We start from the raw sequence: 20,101 nt of genomic DNA on the forward strand, positions 1-20,101 counted from the left end.
TATTTCCTCCTGTTTGAGTCTCAATGTTTAAAAAAGTGTGGTTAGCAGCTTTTTAGGACTTTACTGTGATTTTTAAAAACTGTATTTGTGAGGTGTTATTTTTATTTCCCTCCTGAATGAACATTTGGCTCGAGGCTGAGAGCGACAGACAGAATACGGACTGCAAAGGAAAGAAACATGGTTTCATTTAAAAATGTATTAATGCACAAACCTTCATATTCAGGAGACTTCTCCTCAGAGAGACAAATATATATGTACAGTGGATCTGCACACTTTTCTACACCTAAAACAAATGTTATCTGAAGTGCTAAGTATCTTTTTCCAACTTTTCAACCTGTTGAAGCTGGTGGGGTCCAAGTCAGTGTACCCAAACCTCGGTCTGTTGAGTCAAAGGAGGAGTAGACAGGAAATTAAACGAGGAGAGAGGAAAGAAGAGGAGAGGAGAGGAAATGAGAAGCGAGGAGGAGAGAGAACAAGGAAAGGAGAGGAAGCAAGCCAACGGCAGCGAGCATAGGAGTAAAAGATACTATGAGAGGAGGAAGTGAGACAAGAAGAGGAGGATATGATATGAGAAGAGAGGAGGAAAGAAGAGCAGAGGAAACGAGATGAGGGGAGGAAAGAAGACTAGGAAGGGAAACAGGACTATTAGAGGAAAAAAGAGGAGAGGAGATCAGCCCAGACGTCCTCCTCCGTGCGCTGCATTGTTCACAGTCCAGTCAGCAGCTCGAGCAGCGACCGTGTGTTCAGATCAAAGGTAAATCCTCCCTCCAGATGTGTCTGCTAAATAAACGCTGTCCTCTCTCGGTTCGTCCCATCCCCCGGAGGAGCGCCCGTTCATCTGTCTGTGCTGAGTCTCAGTCTCACTGTAAACAGGAAGTTACACAGAGGCTGCACTCTGGCTTACTGCAGCGGGATGAAGCCCAAACAGAAACAGATTTTCTTGTGATCGACTTTAATTAACGGCTCTTCAGTTTGCTGAAAGAACAACATCATGATGCAGATTAGGAACAACATGAAGCTTTGTCAGGTCTGTCCTCAGGAGGAGGAGAACACTACTGTAACATGAGACGGAGGGCGGAGCCATCGTTTATAATGCATTCAGGGAAGTCAGGAAATCTAAACGGCTTTCACAACAAGGGAATTTGAAGTTGAATTTTAGCTCTAGAACAGATTGTTAGCTGTTAGCATGCAGATGTCTGTTTATAGAGATTAATCAGAAGATGAATCGTCATCAGCTGACCACCACACAGACAGTTGTTCCTGCATACAACCAAAGCCTGCTGATTGGTCAATACTATTTGGACTACAGACACAGACACCAGAACACGCAGAGTTTACAGCTTCCACATTCATATACAGAATCTGTAAACATAGATTAATTTAAATGTCCGTTGCAGTGACCAGACCTCGACTTTTTTAGCTCTGCAAAATATACATTTAAATGCATCAGACGACAGAAAGAAAAAAACAATATATTGTTATTTTATTTGAAAGTATTAGAAAGTGAGAGAGAGAACAGCATCGTTGTGAACATCTTTGCTCGTTGTGAGCAGCGACACTGAATCAACAGAGAGAAACTTCACACACATATGACTGACATTAAGCTATATAAGGACAATCCTTTCTCTTTTGTTATTCAGATAGTTAGCCTGTGATCACATGTAGCAGAGATTATATAAAAAGTGCAGCGTAAAGTTGAGGCCTTGACATTCAGTGATTTTCTACACAGCAGCAGAGTATTGAAACCGTCTGGGGGCTTTTAAAGACACTATGTGTTAAATTTTCTATCACAGCAGCTCCTGTGTTTGTAAAAAAATATCAAACAATAATTACAGTAAAATAATTTCTTTCTTTAGTTTCATATAAAAACTCTCAGGTCCGATATGTGAGGTGATGGACATCTGCAGCCACCAGGGGGCTCCAAACTCTCATATTAAATCCTCCTTCACCTGTGTGAGCAGATAAAACCTTCATACCTACAGTGAAACATGAGCTGCAGACGCGTCTGTGACACCTGTGCACATGAACTCTGTGATGTCATCGGTGGAGCAGCTTCCTCCTGCCGCTGACTCGAGTCCACAGGCTGCGGGCCGTCTGAGCGATGGTCACCCTGCGTGGCAGACGGAGGCTCCTCAGAGGCTCCCTGATACACGCCAGCACCCCCGTCTCTGCGGGCTGCCCCAGGTACTCATGGGAGATGTAGTTGATCCTCCTGAGCTGTTTGCTGTAGTAGTTCCTGAGGTGGCAGAGCTCCTCGGCGGCACTCTCAGAGATGAAGGAGGCCTGGGACGGAGAGCTGGGAACGGTGGGGGTGTCTGCGTCTGCGTCTGCGTCTGCGCGGGGTTTCCTACGCGCTCTCTGAGGGGTGGTGGATTTACGTTTAGAACCGACGGGACGTGATGGTGTTTCCTGACATTCACTGTTTTCTATGATGTTAATTTCAACCTCTATGACATGCTGAGGTTCAGTGGATCTCCTCTCCTCCTCCTCCTCCTCCTCCTCTTCCTCCTCACATCTGTCCGACAGCTGTTTCTTTGCTCTCTCGGTCTGTTTGTCCGTCTGGCTCGCAGGCTTCAGGTCTCGCCTCCTGCACAGGTTCCTCTGCTCTTTGAATAGTTTCTGTTTGGGTTGTTGGGGGCAGCTTTTGTCATTGACAACGTGGTCAAAGGTCTCCTCGTTGGCTTCAGCAGCTGGTGTGTCCTGTAACCATGACAACGAGTGTAAGAAAACAACAGTGGTTCATTATCCTGCTTAAACCGAGGACGTGCTCAGAAAGAGAAACAGGCCTGTTCTCCCGTTAATACGTGCAGCAGCCTCCCTCTCTTTGATTCTTTGAGCTTGGATGGATGTTAGCAGAGCCAGTGTGATGAAATGTTAGTGACAGTTAGCGGCAGCATGCTCCTGAGTGTGGGCGTCGGCACCAGAGGTCATGAGCAGCAGGCTTGGGCGATAAAACTGTCAGAGGGAATCATTGGAAGTGTTGGAAAAGAAAAGGAGCCAATTCAAAGTATTGTGCAGCTTTAAGAGGAAAATAACTCAAAGCATCGTCAGTAAATGAGCTGCAAAAAGACCACAGTGGTTACTAAAGCAACAGCAAGCGAGCTAGCCAGTTAGCATTCATATATGAACAGAGACAGCAACAGTAACAGGTTGTGATGTCAAAATGTCCCTTTATCGCCCACGCCTGCTGCTCAGAAACGTTTACATGATTTCATGCTCATTATTTCATAATTAATAAAAGCTCTTAATTGTTCATTAGTCTCCCAGCAATCAGTCTGACCCCAGCGTGAAGTGAGAGTGCGCACAGCGCCGTGTTGCAGCAGCAGCAGAGTAAAGAATGGTGGACTGTACTTTGTTTCTTCAGCTCGTCCTCTGCTCGGGGCGGGCGGGGGGGTTAGGGGAGGTCTCTCTTGCTTTTCTTGGACACGGGGGCGTCTCCAGCACTTTGACCTGATCTCTTTCCCTCTTTGGCTTTGCCCTGGCCTTTCACAGCTTTTACCTGCAGGTCATTAACAACAGGGTTTACCTGGGAGGGTTCAGACACCTACATGAAGGGGACGAGGAAACACTGGAGACGAGGACAGGGGACACTCAGGACAAAGACGACAGAATCCTCCACTCAGCATCACAGAGGAGGAGGCCGGGGGTCTGAGGCACCTCTCTGTACTCGCATCATCTTTCAGGGTCCTTGTTCCACCTCTTCAGATCTACAGGGACAGTTTCAGCTTCCTGTCTTTTACAGAAACAACCCCGAGCACCTTCCCGAGGATCATGAAGCTAAGAGTTCATAGTTCATGCTGTGACTTTAAAGCTTTAATGCAAAAAAGGATCAAATTCATGAAGTCAAATTGCTCGTATGTGCCCACATAACACTGATTCTGATTGTCATCTAATCGATTAGTTGATTTAAGAACATCTTTTGTGGTATCTATCTATTAAGGTTATTGATTCATAGTTTTTAATCCCTTTTTCAAATAAAGTTTTTGGTTCCGGCTGCTTAAAGTTGAAGATCTGCGTCTTTTCTTTGTCAAATATGACAGTCAATGAAAAGTCTTTAAAGTTGTACATTTTATAAGACAGAAAAGACAAAGCTATTCATCCATCCATTATCTGTACCACCTGTTCAGGGTCGTAGGGCGAGAGGCGGGGTTACACCTGGACAGGTCACCTGTCATCATAGATACAGACAACCACGTGCTGCCTCTGCTATTAATCAATAATGAAAGAATCGTTGCAGCCCTGCTTTAAAGAGATCAAACGAATAGAAGAACTAATTTCTTTTATATTATTTCACTGACTGATCATTCCAGCAGTAATTTACAGTCAGCCTTCGTACGCGATGATTTCAGTTTAGACGTAAAGCTTTCATTTGAAACAGGCCAGGAGCTCATCGTCTTTATTTCTCATTTAATGCTTTTTATGAAACTGATGTTTGATCTCGATCATTTGAACCAGCTGTGCCAAACACACCGAATCACGTGACTACAGAGAAACACAGTGATGGGTGTTATTTATACATGTAGAGCAGGGGCGGAGCTACAGCTACTAACTCAATGATTTATCATGTTAGAGTAATGATCAGGTCAGTAGCTGTGTGGTGTCAGAGTGAAGGACAAGCCTTCAAAGTAAAAGTCTCCTGTTATCACTTTGTGGACAATAGGACTGAACATCAGAGTAAAGTGTAAAACAATTAGCTTCAGTTCACAGATCACTTACCTGTAGACTTCTTAGAAACACTTAAAATATGAGAACATTTCATGACATGAAGGAAAACACGTCAGAGACACTTCAGAGGAGGAAGAGGAGGAAGAGGAGGAAGAGGACACTGTTAGAGACTCACAGAGAGAGCAGAGACTGAGGACACGTCACGTTAAACACAGACACAGTAGGTCAACAGTCTCACTTTAAAGATTAATTACTTTCTTGTCACTTTTAATTTTTAATTAATTAATTTCACAGTACATGCTGGCCAACATGCCAACAACAAAGCCGACAGCTGTACTTACATCTATATTATCACATATCTCACAGTTTCTTTACAGCTCCAGTGTCAGTCGCACTCTTTCACATCACATGTAATTATTCATCCACAGTACAAATCTAGGATCTGTATTAAAGGAGGATGTTGTAGTGAGAGACATTTGAAGAAGTGTTTGTGCAGCGTTTACTCACCGCAGTAAATCCCATCTCTGATGTCCTCATCTTCATGCTGAGCGTGTGAGTCTGACTCTTCAGCAGAGGAGCTTTACGGCCCAGCTTCATGTAGAAGTAGGTGGTGTACGGAGTGAAGCTGAAGTCCTCCCTGAGGTAAACACACAGCAACAGCAGTGTCACAGCCTAAACTGTCCCCAACTGTCTGACCAACATCCTGTTATTGTCTTTAGAGAAACAATCACACTTATTCAAGAATCCTCTACTTTATAAGGAAATGCCTCAGTGTGATGGTGCGCACAAGTTACAGAGAAAATTATGGAGGTCAGGAAACATGTAGAAACATTTAAACATGTCATAAAAGTAAAATGTTCAAATTATCTGTGCAGCTGTGCTAAATATCAACCAGAGGATGCAAAGGTTGACAATATGACGAATACACCTTTACAACAGCTTTGCTGTAAATGTACAAGGACAGCACTCAAATGGGGACAGGTCGAATGGGCACAGGTCAAATGGGCACAGGTCGAATGGGCACAGGTCAAATGGGGACAGGTCGAATGGGCACAGGTCAAATGGGGACAGGTCGAATGGGCACAGGTCGAATGGGCACAGGTCAAATGGGCACAGGTCGAATGGGCACAGGTCGAATGGGCACAGGTCAAATGGGCACAGGTCGAATGGGGACAGGTCGAATGGGGACAGGTCGAATGGGGACAGGTCGAATGGGCACAGGTCGACCTCCTTTGTAGCTTCGATTTGTAGAAAATTAACAGCAAGAAAATGTAAAAATCTAGTTGGTGGTAAAAACAAAACATTGCTGACTGAAAAAGAAAACGTGATCACACTGATACCTCAGACAGGATAAATAAACAGACGTTGCATCACCTCAGGTATCCCTGCAGCAGCAGCTGCACCACCACAGCCTCGGCCTGCAGCCGGGACAGACAGGTGGTCTGGATCATCTTCCTGCGTTTGGCCGGACCTTTCCCCATCCACGTCTCCACCAGCTTCAGAGGAGTCAGCTTCTCATCCATCGACGCTGCAACCTCCAAGATCTGCACCACCTGCTGGGCATGCTGGGTAATGTCCACCGTGGAGAAGTCTGGAGGGGTCGAGGTCACATGATCACCAAATTATGTCTGGAAAAAATAGCCTCTCACATCCCTACAAGTCTTTTCTAATGCTGCGTTCACATAAATTCACTCGTTTGCACACAAGCATCCAGGAACTTCCCTAAACAAGTCACACACCTTCAGCATGTCGGCAGGTGTCACACGTCTTCTTGCATCCTTCATCATCCCACACCTCATCGAAATGAACCGCCATGAGAGAGCGCCGACACCTGCACGCAGAAAACATCCGACATTCAAGACATCACACTGAGCAAAGTACTGAGAGTGTGTGTGTGTGTGTGTGTGTGTGTGTGTGTGTTTGTGTGTGTGTCTGTGTGTCTGTGTGTGTGTGTGTGTGCGCTACCTGTCCACGTTCTGGCAGTAGTCGACCATCTGCAGCAGCTTCTGCTGGCCGACGTTCTCCATCACCACCATGGTGCTGACCCTGAAGATGTCAGAGAAGCCGAAGTAGACGATGCAGTCGGCCGGGCGGTCGTCTCGCCCTGCAGACACACAGAGGGAGGGATTTAACGAGGCACATTATTTTTTACATTATATTCTGTCCTGACAGTAGACGCAGGTTACCTGCACGTCCGCTCTCCTGGTAGTAGTTCTCGAGGGACTTGCTGATGGTGTGGTGGATGACGAACCTGACGTTTGGCTTGTCGATGCCCATCCCAAACGCCACAGTGGCTACCACCACCTACAGGACACGAGCAGGTAATGTGTTAAATTATTCGACGAACATTCACACATCCTTTGGTTCTTTGCTTCCTATCTCGGCTCTTCTGGAAACACTTCATCCTGAAGGTGTGTCACACTCAAATACCTGGATCTTGTTGGAGGTCCACTTGCGGTGAACGCTGGACTTCTGCTCAGGCTCCATGTTGGCGTGGTACGGATACGCCTGGATGTCTTTGTTCTGCAGCTCAGACGACACCGACTCTGCGTCCTTCTGAGAGAACACGTACACGATCCCTGTGGCACAGACAGCAGCAGGTGTGGAGTAAGACTGCTGACAGGCACGCTGAGCGGATCAGCCTTGATGTGCTGCATTATCATTGTCGTACCTGACTGGTCCTTGTACTTGCTCTTGATCAAAGAGGCGATGTCACTTATTGATGCTTCGTTGTTGGAATCTTTTATACGAACCTGAGAAACAAGCAGACAGTTAGCGTCACTGTAACATCTTCTATTCATGTGTGAGACTGTCTCTGTGTCTGAACAACTATATCAGAGGCTTTCTGTACGTGTACTCTTATGCCCTGTGCACCAGTTAGACTTAAGCCCTGTTCGTGTTGCACCCGGGTGTATTTGTTACGCCCAGGATGGAGCAGGCGTACATCCACGCTAAAACAAACCTAAAAGAAAACACAGTGGCACAAGTCTTGTTGTTTTACAGGATAAATAAACAAGAGAGTCATCTGTGATCAGACAGTAAGTTAATCGAGAGGTTTCGTTTTGACAGACAGGTCCTGTTTGAAATTGATTAATGAGCTCTCCCCTCGGCTGCAGCATGTGTGGGACAGAAATGCAGCGCTGACCCCGCCCTGACCCCGCCCTGCAGGCGCTGACTGAGCTCAGATTTTATGCCAATGGGGCCTTTCGAAACACCACGGGGGACATGACGGACACTGCATGCTTCATTACTGATTGCAGCACTGATCAATTTTATTTTGTTGTGTGCGTGTGTGCGTGTGTGCGTGTGTGTGTGCGTGTATGTGTGCCGTTCAGTTTTGCTGTAAGAACATTTTTATGTTCGGCAAACAAACTCTATGAGTTTCCGTATTTAACTACCTGTAAAATGTATTTTTCTTCACTTTTGTTTTTTGTTATCTTTTGTTGATAGTTTAGAAGTTAGAGAGTGTAGATGTGTGTTGCTTGGCAACAGTCACCGCTTTGCAAGTGTCTGTCTGTCTCTCTGCTCTGCTCTCTGTCTGTCTCTCTGCTCTCTCTGTCTGTCTGTAACTTTAGCATCTTTATGAGTCGTTATTCACGTCTTCATGTGTCACCTTTCGGTGCTATCGAAGGTAAAAAACGAACAAGGTCGAATCGTTTTAAAACGTGGAATCAAAAAGTATCAAAGTAACTAAAGTTGTTTTGTACAGGTGTTGATGGAAGTCTGACAGGTGTTGGTCGTAGTTATAGATGAATGTTTCTGAGAGTTTGTGTGTGTGTGTGTGTGTGTGTGTGTGTGTGTGTGTGTGTGTGTGTGTGTGTGTGTGTGTGTGTGTGTGTGTGTGTGTGTGTGTGTGTGTGCGTGTGCGTGTGTGTGTAGTTGCCCTGGTTCTAACCTCATAGTAGAGATTGGTGCGGTTGAAGGATGCAGTGATGGTGATTGGCTGCTGCACACACAGGATCTTCTCACAGTCCTGGAGGACGCTGCTGGTCGCCGTGGCGGTGAGGCCGAGCAGCGGGACTTTGGGGAACTGTCTCTTCAGGATGCCCAGCAGTTTGTAATCTGCACACAACCACACACACACACACACACACACACACACACACACACACACCTTTAACAGAGAGCTACAGTTTGAACTGAAGCGGGTTATTTAGGTGGTCTTACCCGACACAAACTCTCCCCTGCAGTGCACCTGCCCTCTCACCTGGTCTGAAGTCGTGCCCCCACTGGCTGCAGCAGTGAACCTCGTCCACAGCGATGCGGCTCAGCAGGTTTGCGTTGTAAGATTTCTCCAATCGAGACATGAGCAGTTTGCTCTTGGCGATCTTCTCTGGAGTCACGTACACCAGCTTGAAGGAGGACTTAGGATCCGTCAGCCCGGCCATGACTGTCTTGGCGTGCTCCTAAAAGAATTAGTGCAGACAAAAGCAGGATTATGTTTTCACACAGGTTAATACATTCATGAAAGCTGAAGTAAAATAAACATGGCTGCCAGGTGTTACCTTGCTGCTGGACGCATTCAGCATGACTGCAGACACGTCGATGGACTTCAGGTACATGATCTGGTCCTCCATCAGGGACACCAGGGGAGTGATGACCAGAGTAAAACCTGAAACACACAGAGACACAGATTTAATATAAACTGTTAATCGGTGTATAAACAGCGTACGGACACGGTGCACACGTGTGTCAGTTTACCCTTGGAGCAGACTGCAGGCAGCTGGTAGCAGAGGCTCTTCCCTCGTCCTGTGGGCATCACTAAGAACAGATCCTTGCCCGACATGCTCAGGTTGATGGCCCTCAGCTGCAGCGGTCTGAACTTGGAGAGTTTGAACGAGGCCTTCAGGTGCTGCTCGGCTTCTTTGGACCACGGGAAATCTACCAAATATCAAAGGATTAACACAAATCTGCACTGAAACCTTCTGACCCTGATTGTGCAGCCGTGCCACTGCTGTACCTGTGCCATCGTAGCGCTTTAACTCCTGCTTGCTCATCGCTGGTTTAGCCCCAGAGGACTTGGGGGCAGAGGAGGATGAAGGCTGAGCAGAGTCACAGGCGTCCTCCAGCTTCAGCAGCAGAGCGTTCTTCTGAGTCGTCAGCTCAGCCTGTTTCTGCAGGAGCTCCGAGATCTGCAGCTCCACCAGCTCCAGCTCCGACTCCACCGAGTCCAGCTGTGCCTGAACATCTGAGCAACACACAGACCAGGAGAACGATCAGTGAAAGCTGATATGAGCGTTGACTGAGAATCATTAAGAAACTTCGTTAATCCCACTGAGGCCTGTTGGTGTGGAGCAGCAACATGCAAATGCTACAAATGTTCATTACAACGTCCCGGAGCCCAAAACGACGGATCGAAAAAGTCAAACTTTCAATCCAAAATATAAAGCCTCTTTATTGACAAAATGACAGAAAAATATGACCAGTGAATCATGCAAGAAGAACATGGACTGTTCTGACTGCCTTTTACTGTGAGGCTGTTAAAACGAAGATGAAACGAAAACAAAGAAGACTTTCAATATAAGATTGATAAAAATGACAGAAGACGACCGGATCAATGGAAAAGAAATTTAATTTCCTGAGAAGCTGAAACTGTAAAACTGGGTAACAAGATAACTGGGAGACACGTGTGCAGCATTTCTTACATGTCAGATCAGTACACTTTGAGTTTAGCTCACGAGATCTGCACTGCGCCCCCTTGTGGTCTGAATATGCACTTTTATCTTCAGGGCGCAGGAACATGATGCCCGAGGTGCCCACTAAAAGATGCATCGCATCCTCCGTCCTACACAGCACGCAGCTCCTTAACAAGCTCTGATAATACAGTTGGAACTTGGCACTTGATATCCCTCACAGAGAACTACACAATGCTTTCATGATTCACTTTTTGTTTCATGTTTATTATCTGCTGTCCTGGTTGTTAATGCCTTTAGTCATTTATCTTTTTATGCTAAATAAATTCCCCTTGAGATAATAAAGGTTTCATTCATTCAACCGTTCACAGAAACCGTCTGCAATCTGTCAGGAAAGACGCCTGAAACCCGACAATTATCACTGAAACTCAGGTATATATAAAATATATATAAAATATATATAAAATGTAAAAAGCAGGCATAGCCGAGATGTCCGGAGAGAAGCATGTGGAGCATGTTCATGTTCTCTACAGTTGCCCTCAGGAGACAGTCAGGTCTCACACCTGCACAGGTACTAATCCTCTGAGGGTCACACCTCCTCCGCTAATGATCTCACTCCTTCTTTGTGTGCCTCCCTGGTGTCCCCTGAGTGCAGTGTTATGTCATTAGTCTTCATGAAATCACCCTCCTCTTACACACAAACAGACAGCTCATTTTTATATTCAAATAAAGTTGATGGACAGCAGTTTATATCTCTGCAACAAATAAAAGACCTACCATTAGTTCTTCCTTTACCGGCCATATTTCTCAGCTCAGAGAGGAGCCGAACTTCAGACTGTCAGAGAAGTCGATGTGATTCCCTGGAAAACAGAAAAACACATTCAGCTCATTAACCTTTCAAAATAAATCACCTCTCCTAGTTATCTGACTGCACTTTTATTATTAGTTAGTGCTACTTTCATGTTGTTACTGATGTTTATGTGAGAAAATACACTTATATTCAGTAAAATATGTTTTAGTATTCATAAGGCAGGAACTCAGGAAGATTACAGGACAGATTACTGAACGTGAGTCACACAGAAAGAAGTCCAGAAATTACAACAAAATGCAAATAAAAGGAATACAGGTGATAACACAGGTAGATTTTGAAAGGCAGTTACAGCAATACACATACAGAGATAGATGAAAGAATAAAAGCAATAAAAGACCATAAAAAGACTGTAAAAGAGGTGTGAAACAGACGATATCACATCAGAGGAAAAGAGATAAAAAGATTTAGAGCAGTAAGATGAATAGAAGATAAATAAGTACATAAATAAAAGCAATAAAGGACAGTAAGACTGGAACATCAGGAGAGGAACAGATGAACAGATTAAAAGCATTTTTAAAAAGGATACATCACATGAAGGCACATGTGTAAAAGTGAAAGTGATTCAAAATAAAAGTAAAAGTAAAAGTAGTCACTGATTCTGCAGCCTCATCTCCTCAGGAAGGTCGTCCCAGAGTCGAGGGGCCCTGAAGACAAAGGCATGGTCACCTTTCGATTTGGGCCTCGACTGTGGGACGACCAGGGCCCCACCTGAGGATGTAAGGGCGCGAGAGGGCTCATAAGCATTTCTATGATGTAAATTGGGGCAAGACCCAAATGTGCTTTAAAAGTGATCAGTAAAATCTTAAAATAAAGTCTACTAATGGACAGGGAGCCAGTGGAGGGAAGCAAGAATAAAAACAGAGAGCGAAATTAAAAGAGAAAGCAAACAAAATTAACACAGAAGACAACAGATAAAATGATTTTTTTTTTTAAAACAGCACATAATTAAGATAATTGCCTTCCTACAAAAGAAATACAATAAAAATACATTTAAATAGCTCAATTATTAGAATCATGAAGTACCTAATTACCCAAGATTACTTTTTGTCCTAAATTAACGTTAATTACGCAAAAATAAATTCATCTTGATGTAAGCTAACTTAGCTAAGACTCCGCAGCATGCACCTGTTTCCTCACACAGGCAGCAGCAAGTAACCGTTAGCTATTAGCATGCGAATACATATTTTCACCAAACAAGGACATTGAAGCATCCTGTTTAACGAAACTACCGTTACCTACCCTCCAGTTTCTTCAGTGGCTAACTTTATTACGCCTCGCTGCTTCTAAAGACCCCCTCTGTCTTGCTGGCTAAATTAGCAAAAACTTTTTGGAACAAGACTTTGAAAAAAGCATGAAATTACAAATGACCTAGTATCCAGAAAGTCCCTCCAGCGTCCGGTCTTGTTGCTGAATCCACTTCACGGTTGCTATAGCAGACACATCGCGCCGCCAGAAAACACTGAAGCAGGGTCAGAGTTAAGAAATATCGGGTGGTAATTATACCCTGCGTACCGCCTGTTGGGCTGATTACACATCCGCCCCTATCTGCAGAATTGACAACGTCCTATTATTCCCCTTTCATCAATGGCTCATCTTTATATACTTCTTAAACTAACTCCATAGAGTCTATGATGATCACATAAAAGAGCACGTCGGATTCTATTAAACGATTCACGTTATCTCATGTCCACATCAGCGCTGCCTGACAGATCAAAATCAGGAAATAACACCACTACTGCTTTTTGTGATGCGTTCATGAAAAATGTTCATTCAAAAATAACAAAACTTACCGAAGGATTGATTGTTTCTCGTGCTCAGCAAAAAGTCAAATGCAATCCAGTGTTTGTATAGTTCACTAGCAGAACATATTGTACAACCCATGGACATATTTATGTTACGGCATATATGGGTTCTTCTGCACGTGTCAAGATTATACACTGTGGCCTTAAACAATGAATACAGCCATAAGTAAATTAATATTGACAAAAATGATAGTAACACAATAAAAACAATGAAGAAAGTATGCTGCATAAAAATATTCCCCTACCAAAAAATAGTTTCACCGGTTCAACTGAACGGATTATGACTAAACAGTTGCTTACAAAAGTATTTGTTCGCACATGTAAAATGAAAGGCTAAGCCTGATAAAAGAAAACATTTTTCCGCCTGTGCTTCAGTCATAAACGGAGGAAAACGATTTACATGTCGAAGAAGGATAATAATTTTTTCACTTGCCTTTCATCGTTTCCGTTGCTTTGCCTCTGTAAAGTCCGACGTGCCTTGAATGTGACATGGCGCTGTTCCGGAAGATGACATCGCGAGAAGGTGTGTTTCCGGAAGACGTGGCTGTTGCTGCAGTGGCAGCTGTCATCCAAATTATTCTTAGAGGAGTACTTTAACACTTACATATTTTCTGTATTTCTATCTAACTCTTCACCTTTATTCGCCGTCAAAATGATTTCGCTAACGGACTCCCAAAGTAAGACTTTTTGTGTTTTTGGCATCTCTGAAGGTTGTTGCTGCCCTTTTCTATCACACCGGCTCCCTCTGAGCTGCAGCAGTTAGCTAACTAGCAGTTAGCATTCAGTGCTAGGAAAGTTAGCTTTATGTTTTCTCTTATGGCATTCCATAAACTCTGTTTAAAATAGCAAACAGATATCCCTCACTACCCACCGTGTTGCCCCTGAAAGGCTGTGGATTTGAATAAGTGTTAATTTATGTTTTATTTATGATTCACAAGAGCTTCAACTAGAAAGTGACAAACGGAGCTGCAATTGAAGCTTCAGTGATCTGAATATTTTCAATTTCACTTTGGTCCTTATTTAAACATGTTTTATGTACTTAATTATTGTATGTAATTATAGGGTTCAATAATAATAACCAATATACGGAACCAAATCAGTTAAACATATTCATTAACAATGTTGATTTACAAGTCAAAGCTTCCGTCACTGTGTCACTGTGTGTTATTTACATGTTTTTTTCTATGTAAACAAGTGAAATATGACGTCATTACGTATCCTCTACAGCAGCTCTCTGTCAAGCTGTTTTGTTTGTTGTGACTGCCCATAATGTAAATCTCACTCACTTCTGTGTGATCAACATTTTATCTACAAACTAAGATTGAATAGTTTCCCCTCTCTGTTGTGTTTGTTTGTCCTGCAGAGATTGGAATGGGATTAACAGGCTTCGGTGTGTTTTTCCTCTTCTTCGGGATGATCCTGTTCTTTGACAAAGCTCTCCTGGCGATAGGAAATGTGAGTGTTCCTGCTTCATTGAACTGATGTTATCTGTGATGCTGAGAAAACATACAGGTGCAACTCTGTTTCCTCCATATTTGCTGTGGCAGACACTCATGCATACACGCATTTAAAGGCTGTTGCAGATATCCATCTTGCATGTTCTAAGGTATCTGTAATCTTCTTATGTAGCATGTTATTAGTCAATCCAACCAACCATGAGAGATATCATAAAAGACCGCATTAGAGGCCCACCCTCTGTGGTAAAGCACAAGTTCTTTTAGTTTAGTCGTTTTGAAGTCCCTAGTTTGGGTCAACCTTTCAAAGTTCCTGGATCCTATATTTCCCACAATGCAATTCAATAGCATAATTAGTTTTTTGGGTAGAACAGATGATTTAAACATTTCGTCTCGGGTCCTTATTTTGATACTAGCAGTGCTTTCCTTCAGTCCGACAGATGCTGAACATCAGATTTAGCAGAGAAGTGAGCTATAACTGAGGTAGACTCAGCAGTCAAGATAAAGGAGAAGGTGTCGGTGTTCCTGAAGTGTCAAAGGAACAATATCTGTGATATTTTCGCTGTAGATCCTGTTTGTTGCTGGACTCGCCTTCGTCATCGGGCTGGAGAGGACGTTCCGCTTCTTCTTCCAGAAGCACAAGATGAAGGCCACCAGCTTCTTCCTGGGAGGCGTGTTCGTGGTGCTGATTGGTTGGCCCATCATCGGAGTCGTGCTGGAGATCTACGGCTTCTTCCTCTTGTTCAGGTACTTTCCCTCGGCTCTTTGTTTCACATAAAAACAGGATATCATGGTGGGATCTATTGTTAGAGGCAACTTTTTAAAGTAAGTTATTTAATCAGGTCCACATTTTCAGACTTATGAAAGTTGACGGGAAACATGTGACTTTATATTTACCACATAGATGCATCAGGTGGCCCTCTGTCCCTGCTAGATGTATCACTTCTACCAGAATAATGAAATTAGGACTTTCACTTACTTCTCTCTCTTTGTCTCTTCTCCTTCCACTTCCAGGGGTTTCTTCCCAGTTGTAGTCGGCTTCATCAGAAGAATACCCGTCCTGGGCTCCATCCTAAACCTGCCTTTCATCAGTGCAGTAAGTATAACGCAGCGCTGCAGCAGCTCTTTTGTTTTTCTTTGTTTACACGCAGCATGGCTCCTTTTCTTGGTTATTAATCACCCTGTTCAAACAGCACAACAGATTAACCAAACTGCACATTACAGCCGCATTAATACGAAAACAATGCTGTCAGATTAAAATGAAAGATGCACAAATAAACAAAGTTACAGTTAAATTCAAATGAAACAAACGGGTCATCTGGGCTTCAGTGTTTAAGGCGTGTAAATCCGGACTGTCACTTTATAAGTTAGCAGACTTCTGGTTAGCTGTGTGGCTAACGAGCATGCCCCTGCCATGCTGCTGTGTGGAAGCTTTGTGTTGAGTCTCTCTGTCTTTGTGTTTTTATTAAAGCCTTCGTAAGGCTCTGAGGACAATCAGCAGTCGTGGTCAGTCACTGCCGATTTTCCCTTGCATGCTTCCATGTTTAACACACTTTAAGATATTAATAAAACAGGTGTCTCATGATAGAAGCAAAAGCTTTTTTTTTACATTTAGCAGCTGGTAAAGCTTTTTAAAACATGTGTATTAATGTCTTTATGTGACTATAAAGGCACGCACTACAGGTCAAAATGGGGATTTGATAAAATTGGTCAATCTGAGACTTTACAGTGTTTTCTTTTATTATAACACGATTTATAAACTGCAAAAAAAAAAAGATTACATCTGAGAATTTGTGTTAAACACTTTCATCAGTCTTCACAAAACATGGCGCTGAAAGGTTGTTCACATAACGACTAAGAGATCAAAGAGAAGATCTTCTTCAGTTGGAAACCTTACCGCCGTACATCCAAGAGTTTAAGATAACAAAGCAGCTAAGCTCCGTAAATAAACTGACAGTCAGTTTAGTTAATGAGATAGTTATACATTGTTACAGCAGCTCACAAAAGCATGCTGTCAGATCAGCTAGTGAGCAGCAGTGCAGGTTTGGGGTGTTAGGAACTCAGGTCAACATTCAGCCATCACCCTGCAGCGGTTGGTCCGCTGAGAGGAGGCGAAATCAGTGTGCTACGATGTGTTACTCTGAAAAGATCGATGACTACAAACTAAACATTTAAAACAGGTGGCATTCTGATGAAAAGGAAACGTGTTAGACGTCCAGTCAAAGACAAACAGTCAAAACTGTCAGGAAGAATGCTGTACGGATTAAAGATAACCGACATGCTGGCTGATGTGGTGAACGTTTTTTCTAAGTCGATTTTGAAACTTGAAAATATTTCTGCAAAGGTGCTAAAAAATCTGCTTTCTTAAACAAATAACTTTATGAAAGAATATTTAAATGGTAAACGGACTGTACGTATGTAGTGCTTTTCTAGTCTTCCGACCACTCAAAGTGTTTTAACACTACATGTCACTTTCATTCACATTCAGGGCGTCTGTGGCTCAGTGGTAGAGTCGGTCGTCTTTTAATTGGAAAGGTCGGAGGTTCGATCCCCAGCTCCCTCAGTCTACATGTCGAAGTGTCCTTGGGCAAGACACTGAACCCCAAAGAGCTCCTGGTGGCACAGCCATCGGTGTGTGAATGGGTGAATGTGACATGTAGTGTAAAATCAGCCTTGAGTGGTCGCTAGACTAGAAAAGTGCTCTACAAGTCCAGTCCATTTACCGTTCACCCTTTCACTCACACAAAGGCTGCTATGTAAAGTGCCAATCTCCAATCAGGACACTTTCATACCCAGTTGCCGTGTGAGCAGTTTGGGGTTCAGTGTCTTGCCGAGGACACTTGGACATGTGGATCCCTGACTGCTTCAGTCCACAGTGTTAGCTGAGCCAGGCGTGCACTGCTGGATAAACTACGCAGGGACACTTTCTAAATGTAGCCAGGGATAGTTTTCCAAATATACAGATTGTTTCGGGAAATTGTTTTAAAAAATGTCCATATTGGAAACAATATAAACCAATATATTTAGATAGTTGATATAGGTCCATAGTTGCAGAAAATATCAGCCAACACAATCATCTGTCAGGCTGTAGCTCTGCTTATCACTAAAGGCATCACTCAGGACAGAACTGACGTGAGAATGCTTCTTTGAACGATAACCTGTGAAACCAGAATCTCTGCTCACATACAGCCAGAGACAAAACCCTCCAACTGTCTGAAGGCTAAGTGACATGAACTGCTCCTGTTTGTCCTGCTGACCTGTGGTGTGTCCCTTTAAGTCATGCATGCTTCAGGATTAAGGGGCAGACCATACAGTCATCTGTTTAATTCATACTAGCTCTAACGCATCTCATTAACCCTTCACATGTGCGTGTGTCAGATCGTCTGTGTTCGTGACAATAACTGTAAAACAACCAGACCACCCCTAACACGGCTTCCTCCTTCTCTTTCAGTACGTGGACAAAGTGGGCGAGAGCAACACGATGGTATAACAGAGACTTTTTGTACCCAGAGAAGCTGTTTTTATAAAGCAACTCAAAGTCCCATCAGCTGTTTTAAAGCAGCAACGGTTACACGTTCAGATCCCCCCTCCCCCTCCAGCAGGCAAAGACTGCTTCCTGTCTGTAATTTCACCGCTCAGCGCCACCAATCAAAGGTTCATCAGAGCGTCGCACCACCAGTCTGTTACTAAAGGGTGGAGTCACTAAGGTCACTACAATAAATACTTCCAATGCTATCGATCCCATGAGTGCATCTGGCATGAAAGAGGAGGATGGAAGACTCCCTGGAAGCACCATCGACTCTGCGTCTACGTTACTTTCCTCCTCGGTGGAACAAACAGACGCAACGACCGACAGATCCTCCACAGGGATCAAAGAACGGACCGACGGCTCGCCATATTGTCACATCTCTGTGCCTGTGCTTTAACTTTATTTGGACGAAAGCTTTGAGAGTCCAGCTTTTTGTCTCTTTGCAGTAATTCTGTGACGCTTTTTCTTTTTGTCTTGCAGCTATTTAAATACCAAGTGTGGCTATTGTGATATTTTCCCTCTGTTACATGTCGTTTCCTGTTACGGTTGGCTAAAGAGTGCTTAAGTATAAATTATTCAGCTTCACTTCTTGGACAGTGAGGTGCTTTAGGAAGATACTGGTATTTGTTACAACTACTGTTTGAGTCTGGTCTCACCAGGAAGTGGCTACACCTGATTCTAGACGACACCTGGGCGTTAAAGTTCAATCGAGGGGTCCTAGAAGCTAGCTAGCAAACTGCTGTAGCTGGTTAGCAAATAGGCTAACTAGCCAGGGACATGCTGGCTCTTAAAGCTAGTCATTAGCAAGCATTGATGGATCATTAAGACCCCCATTATAAAAGAGGCGTCTATGAAACTGATGACCAGATTTCTTAACTTTAAATAATATGAATTATGACCTTTTATTACTCTGAAGTTTTTGATTTAAGGAGGTTTTTATTCTACTAAAACTTTCCTCAGGCCAAGAAGCACGATTTAAAATTCCTTGGAAGCGTTACAATTTATCTTATTCGTCTGAATCGGTGCCAGATTTGGGTCCAGTATCCAGGTGGCTCATTCGTTACCCCTGAAATACGGATTTCTACAGTTTATTCAAGGACTACATTTTCAGTTGATGGAGGTGATATGAAAGTGTGACAGCTAATTGTCTGTGATAGCTTCCTCTTCTTCGGACTGCCCGGATCTCCCTGCTCTCATTAATCATCGTGAAGCTCAGATCTGCAGACGGCAGCGTTAAAGTGAAACGAAAGCTGGAGCGACCAGATGTGTGATGATGTTTTCAAAGTAAATCACCTGTTTGGACTTTTGTCTTCAGAACAGCGTTTGGTTTCACTTCATTTACACTTCAAGCAGACACTTGGACATAGCAGCAAACTGCAGCAGGTCTGTGAAAAGAATAATTGTCTCATATTTATTGGCAAAATGTCAAAGCATATTAAAATGAAGTGAAACTAATGGCAACTGTGATGGTATAAAAGTAATCTTAAATGTAGGTTGTGCTTTGGACCATGGTCCACAAAATAGGATGTCCCTTTATCAGGTTCATTTTGACTTGGGCCTCATTAAAGCCCAAACTGTGACAATAAGACCCGAGCTGTAATAAACCTGCTCTGTACTGGACTCAAACCAGTTTAGCACTAATACAATCCTGTTTTAAGAAAAAGTTTCCCCAAAAAAATGTTTCAACCCGGAGTCCTAACACTCCTGAACAACCTGTCAAACGTAAAGCAGCTGCAGCTTCACATATTTGTGGACTTACAGACGCTTCTCATCTAAAGCAGCATTAGTTTGATCACAGTTAGTTTTACCTGTCTATGGGCCACAGTCCTCCCCGTTTGATGTGTTCATCCAGTGTCCTTAAACTCTCTGTCGAGCTTTAAATGTTTAAATTCTCCTGTTTATGTTTTGTTTTGTTTTTGAGAGGGAGAGAATTCTTTATTCTCGAGACGTCAGCCAACCAGGGAACTGTAAATTAATTCTCCATCTGTGGGTCTTTCTGCTCGGAGCATCCAGAAAACTGACGTTACCTGTGAAATGACAATGTTTTCTCGTATGGCACTTTTGTAAATATACTATGAAACTCTGCTTTGTATCTGCCAATCATGTTGTTTCTGGTCTTTTATTCCTGTCTTGTCTTTGACTCTTTA

At 43.5% G+C, this 20,101-nt stretch overlaps 2 protein-coding genes across 4 annotated transcripts; one reads left to right on the forward strand and one right to left on the reverse strand.

Annotated features, from left to right (window-relative positions):
* Window positions 1-1,466: 1,466 nt before the first annotated feature.
* Window positions 1,467-12,616, reverse strand: recql (RecQ helicase-like). Of its 3 annotated transcripts, none has more exons than XM_069671656.1 (16): window positions 12,538-12,616; window positions 11,076-11,158; window positions 9,626-9,853; window positions 9,367-9,546; window positions 9,171-9,277; window positions 8,873-9,071; window positions 8,561-8,727; window positions 7,337-7,418; window positions 7,096-7,244; window positions 6,852-6,969; window positions 6,631-6,769; window positions 6,405-6,496; window positions 6,040-6,256; window positions 5,173-5,302; window positions 3,352-3,499; window positions 2,612-2,700 (listed from the first exon to the last, which is right to left on the reverse strand). In XM_069671656.1, exons 2-15 carry the CDS (start codon window positions 11,098-11,100, stop codon window positions 3,395-3,397), a joined length of 1,938 nt encoding a protein of 645 aa, XP_069527757.1. In that variant the 5' UTR covers window positions 11,101-11,158; window positions 12,538-12,616; the 3' UTR covers window positions 2,612-2,700; window positions 3,352-3,394. The 3 variants fall into 3 exon arrangements, with proteins under 3 accessions (XP_069527760.1, XP_069527757.1, XP_069527759.1); XM_069671658.1 differs by lacking the exon at window positions 12,538-12,616 and adding an exon at window positions 12,409-12,464; XM_069671659.1 differs by lacking the exon at window positions 3,352-3,499 and having other exon boundaries at window positions 1,467-2,700.
* Window positions 12,617-13,516: 900 nt separating this feature from the next.
* golt1ba (golgi transport 1Ba) lies at window positions 13,517-20,054 on the forward strand. The gene is made up of 5 exons (XM_069671046.1): window positions 13,517-13,648; window positions 14,335-14,426; window positions 14,994-15,172; window positions 15,440-15,521; window positions 17,877-20,054. The coding sequence occupies exons 1-5, from the start codon at window positions 13,624-13,626 to the stop codon at window positions 17,913-17,915; spliced, it is 417 nt and encodes a 138-aa protein (XP_069527147.1). The 5' UTR covers window positions 13,517-13,623; the 3' UTR covers window positions 17,916-20,054.
* Window positions 20,055-20,101: the final 47 nt, after the last annotated feature.

The sequence above is a fragment of the Semicossyphus pulcher genome, unplaced genomic scaffold (assembly GCF_022749685.1).
Source record: "Semicossyphus pulcher isolate SPU_LCO1_2020_fin unplaced genomic scaffold, fSemPul1.0.p SCAF_20, whole genome shotgun sequence".
Lineage (NCBI taxonomy): Eukaryota > Metazoa > Chordata > Actinopteri > Labriformes > Labridae > Semicossyphus > Semicossyphus pulcher.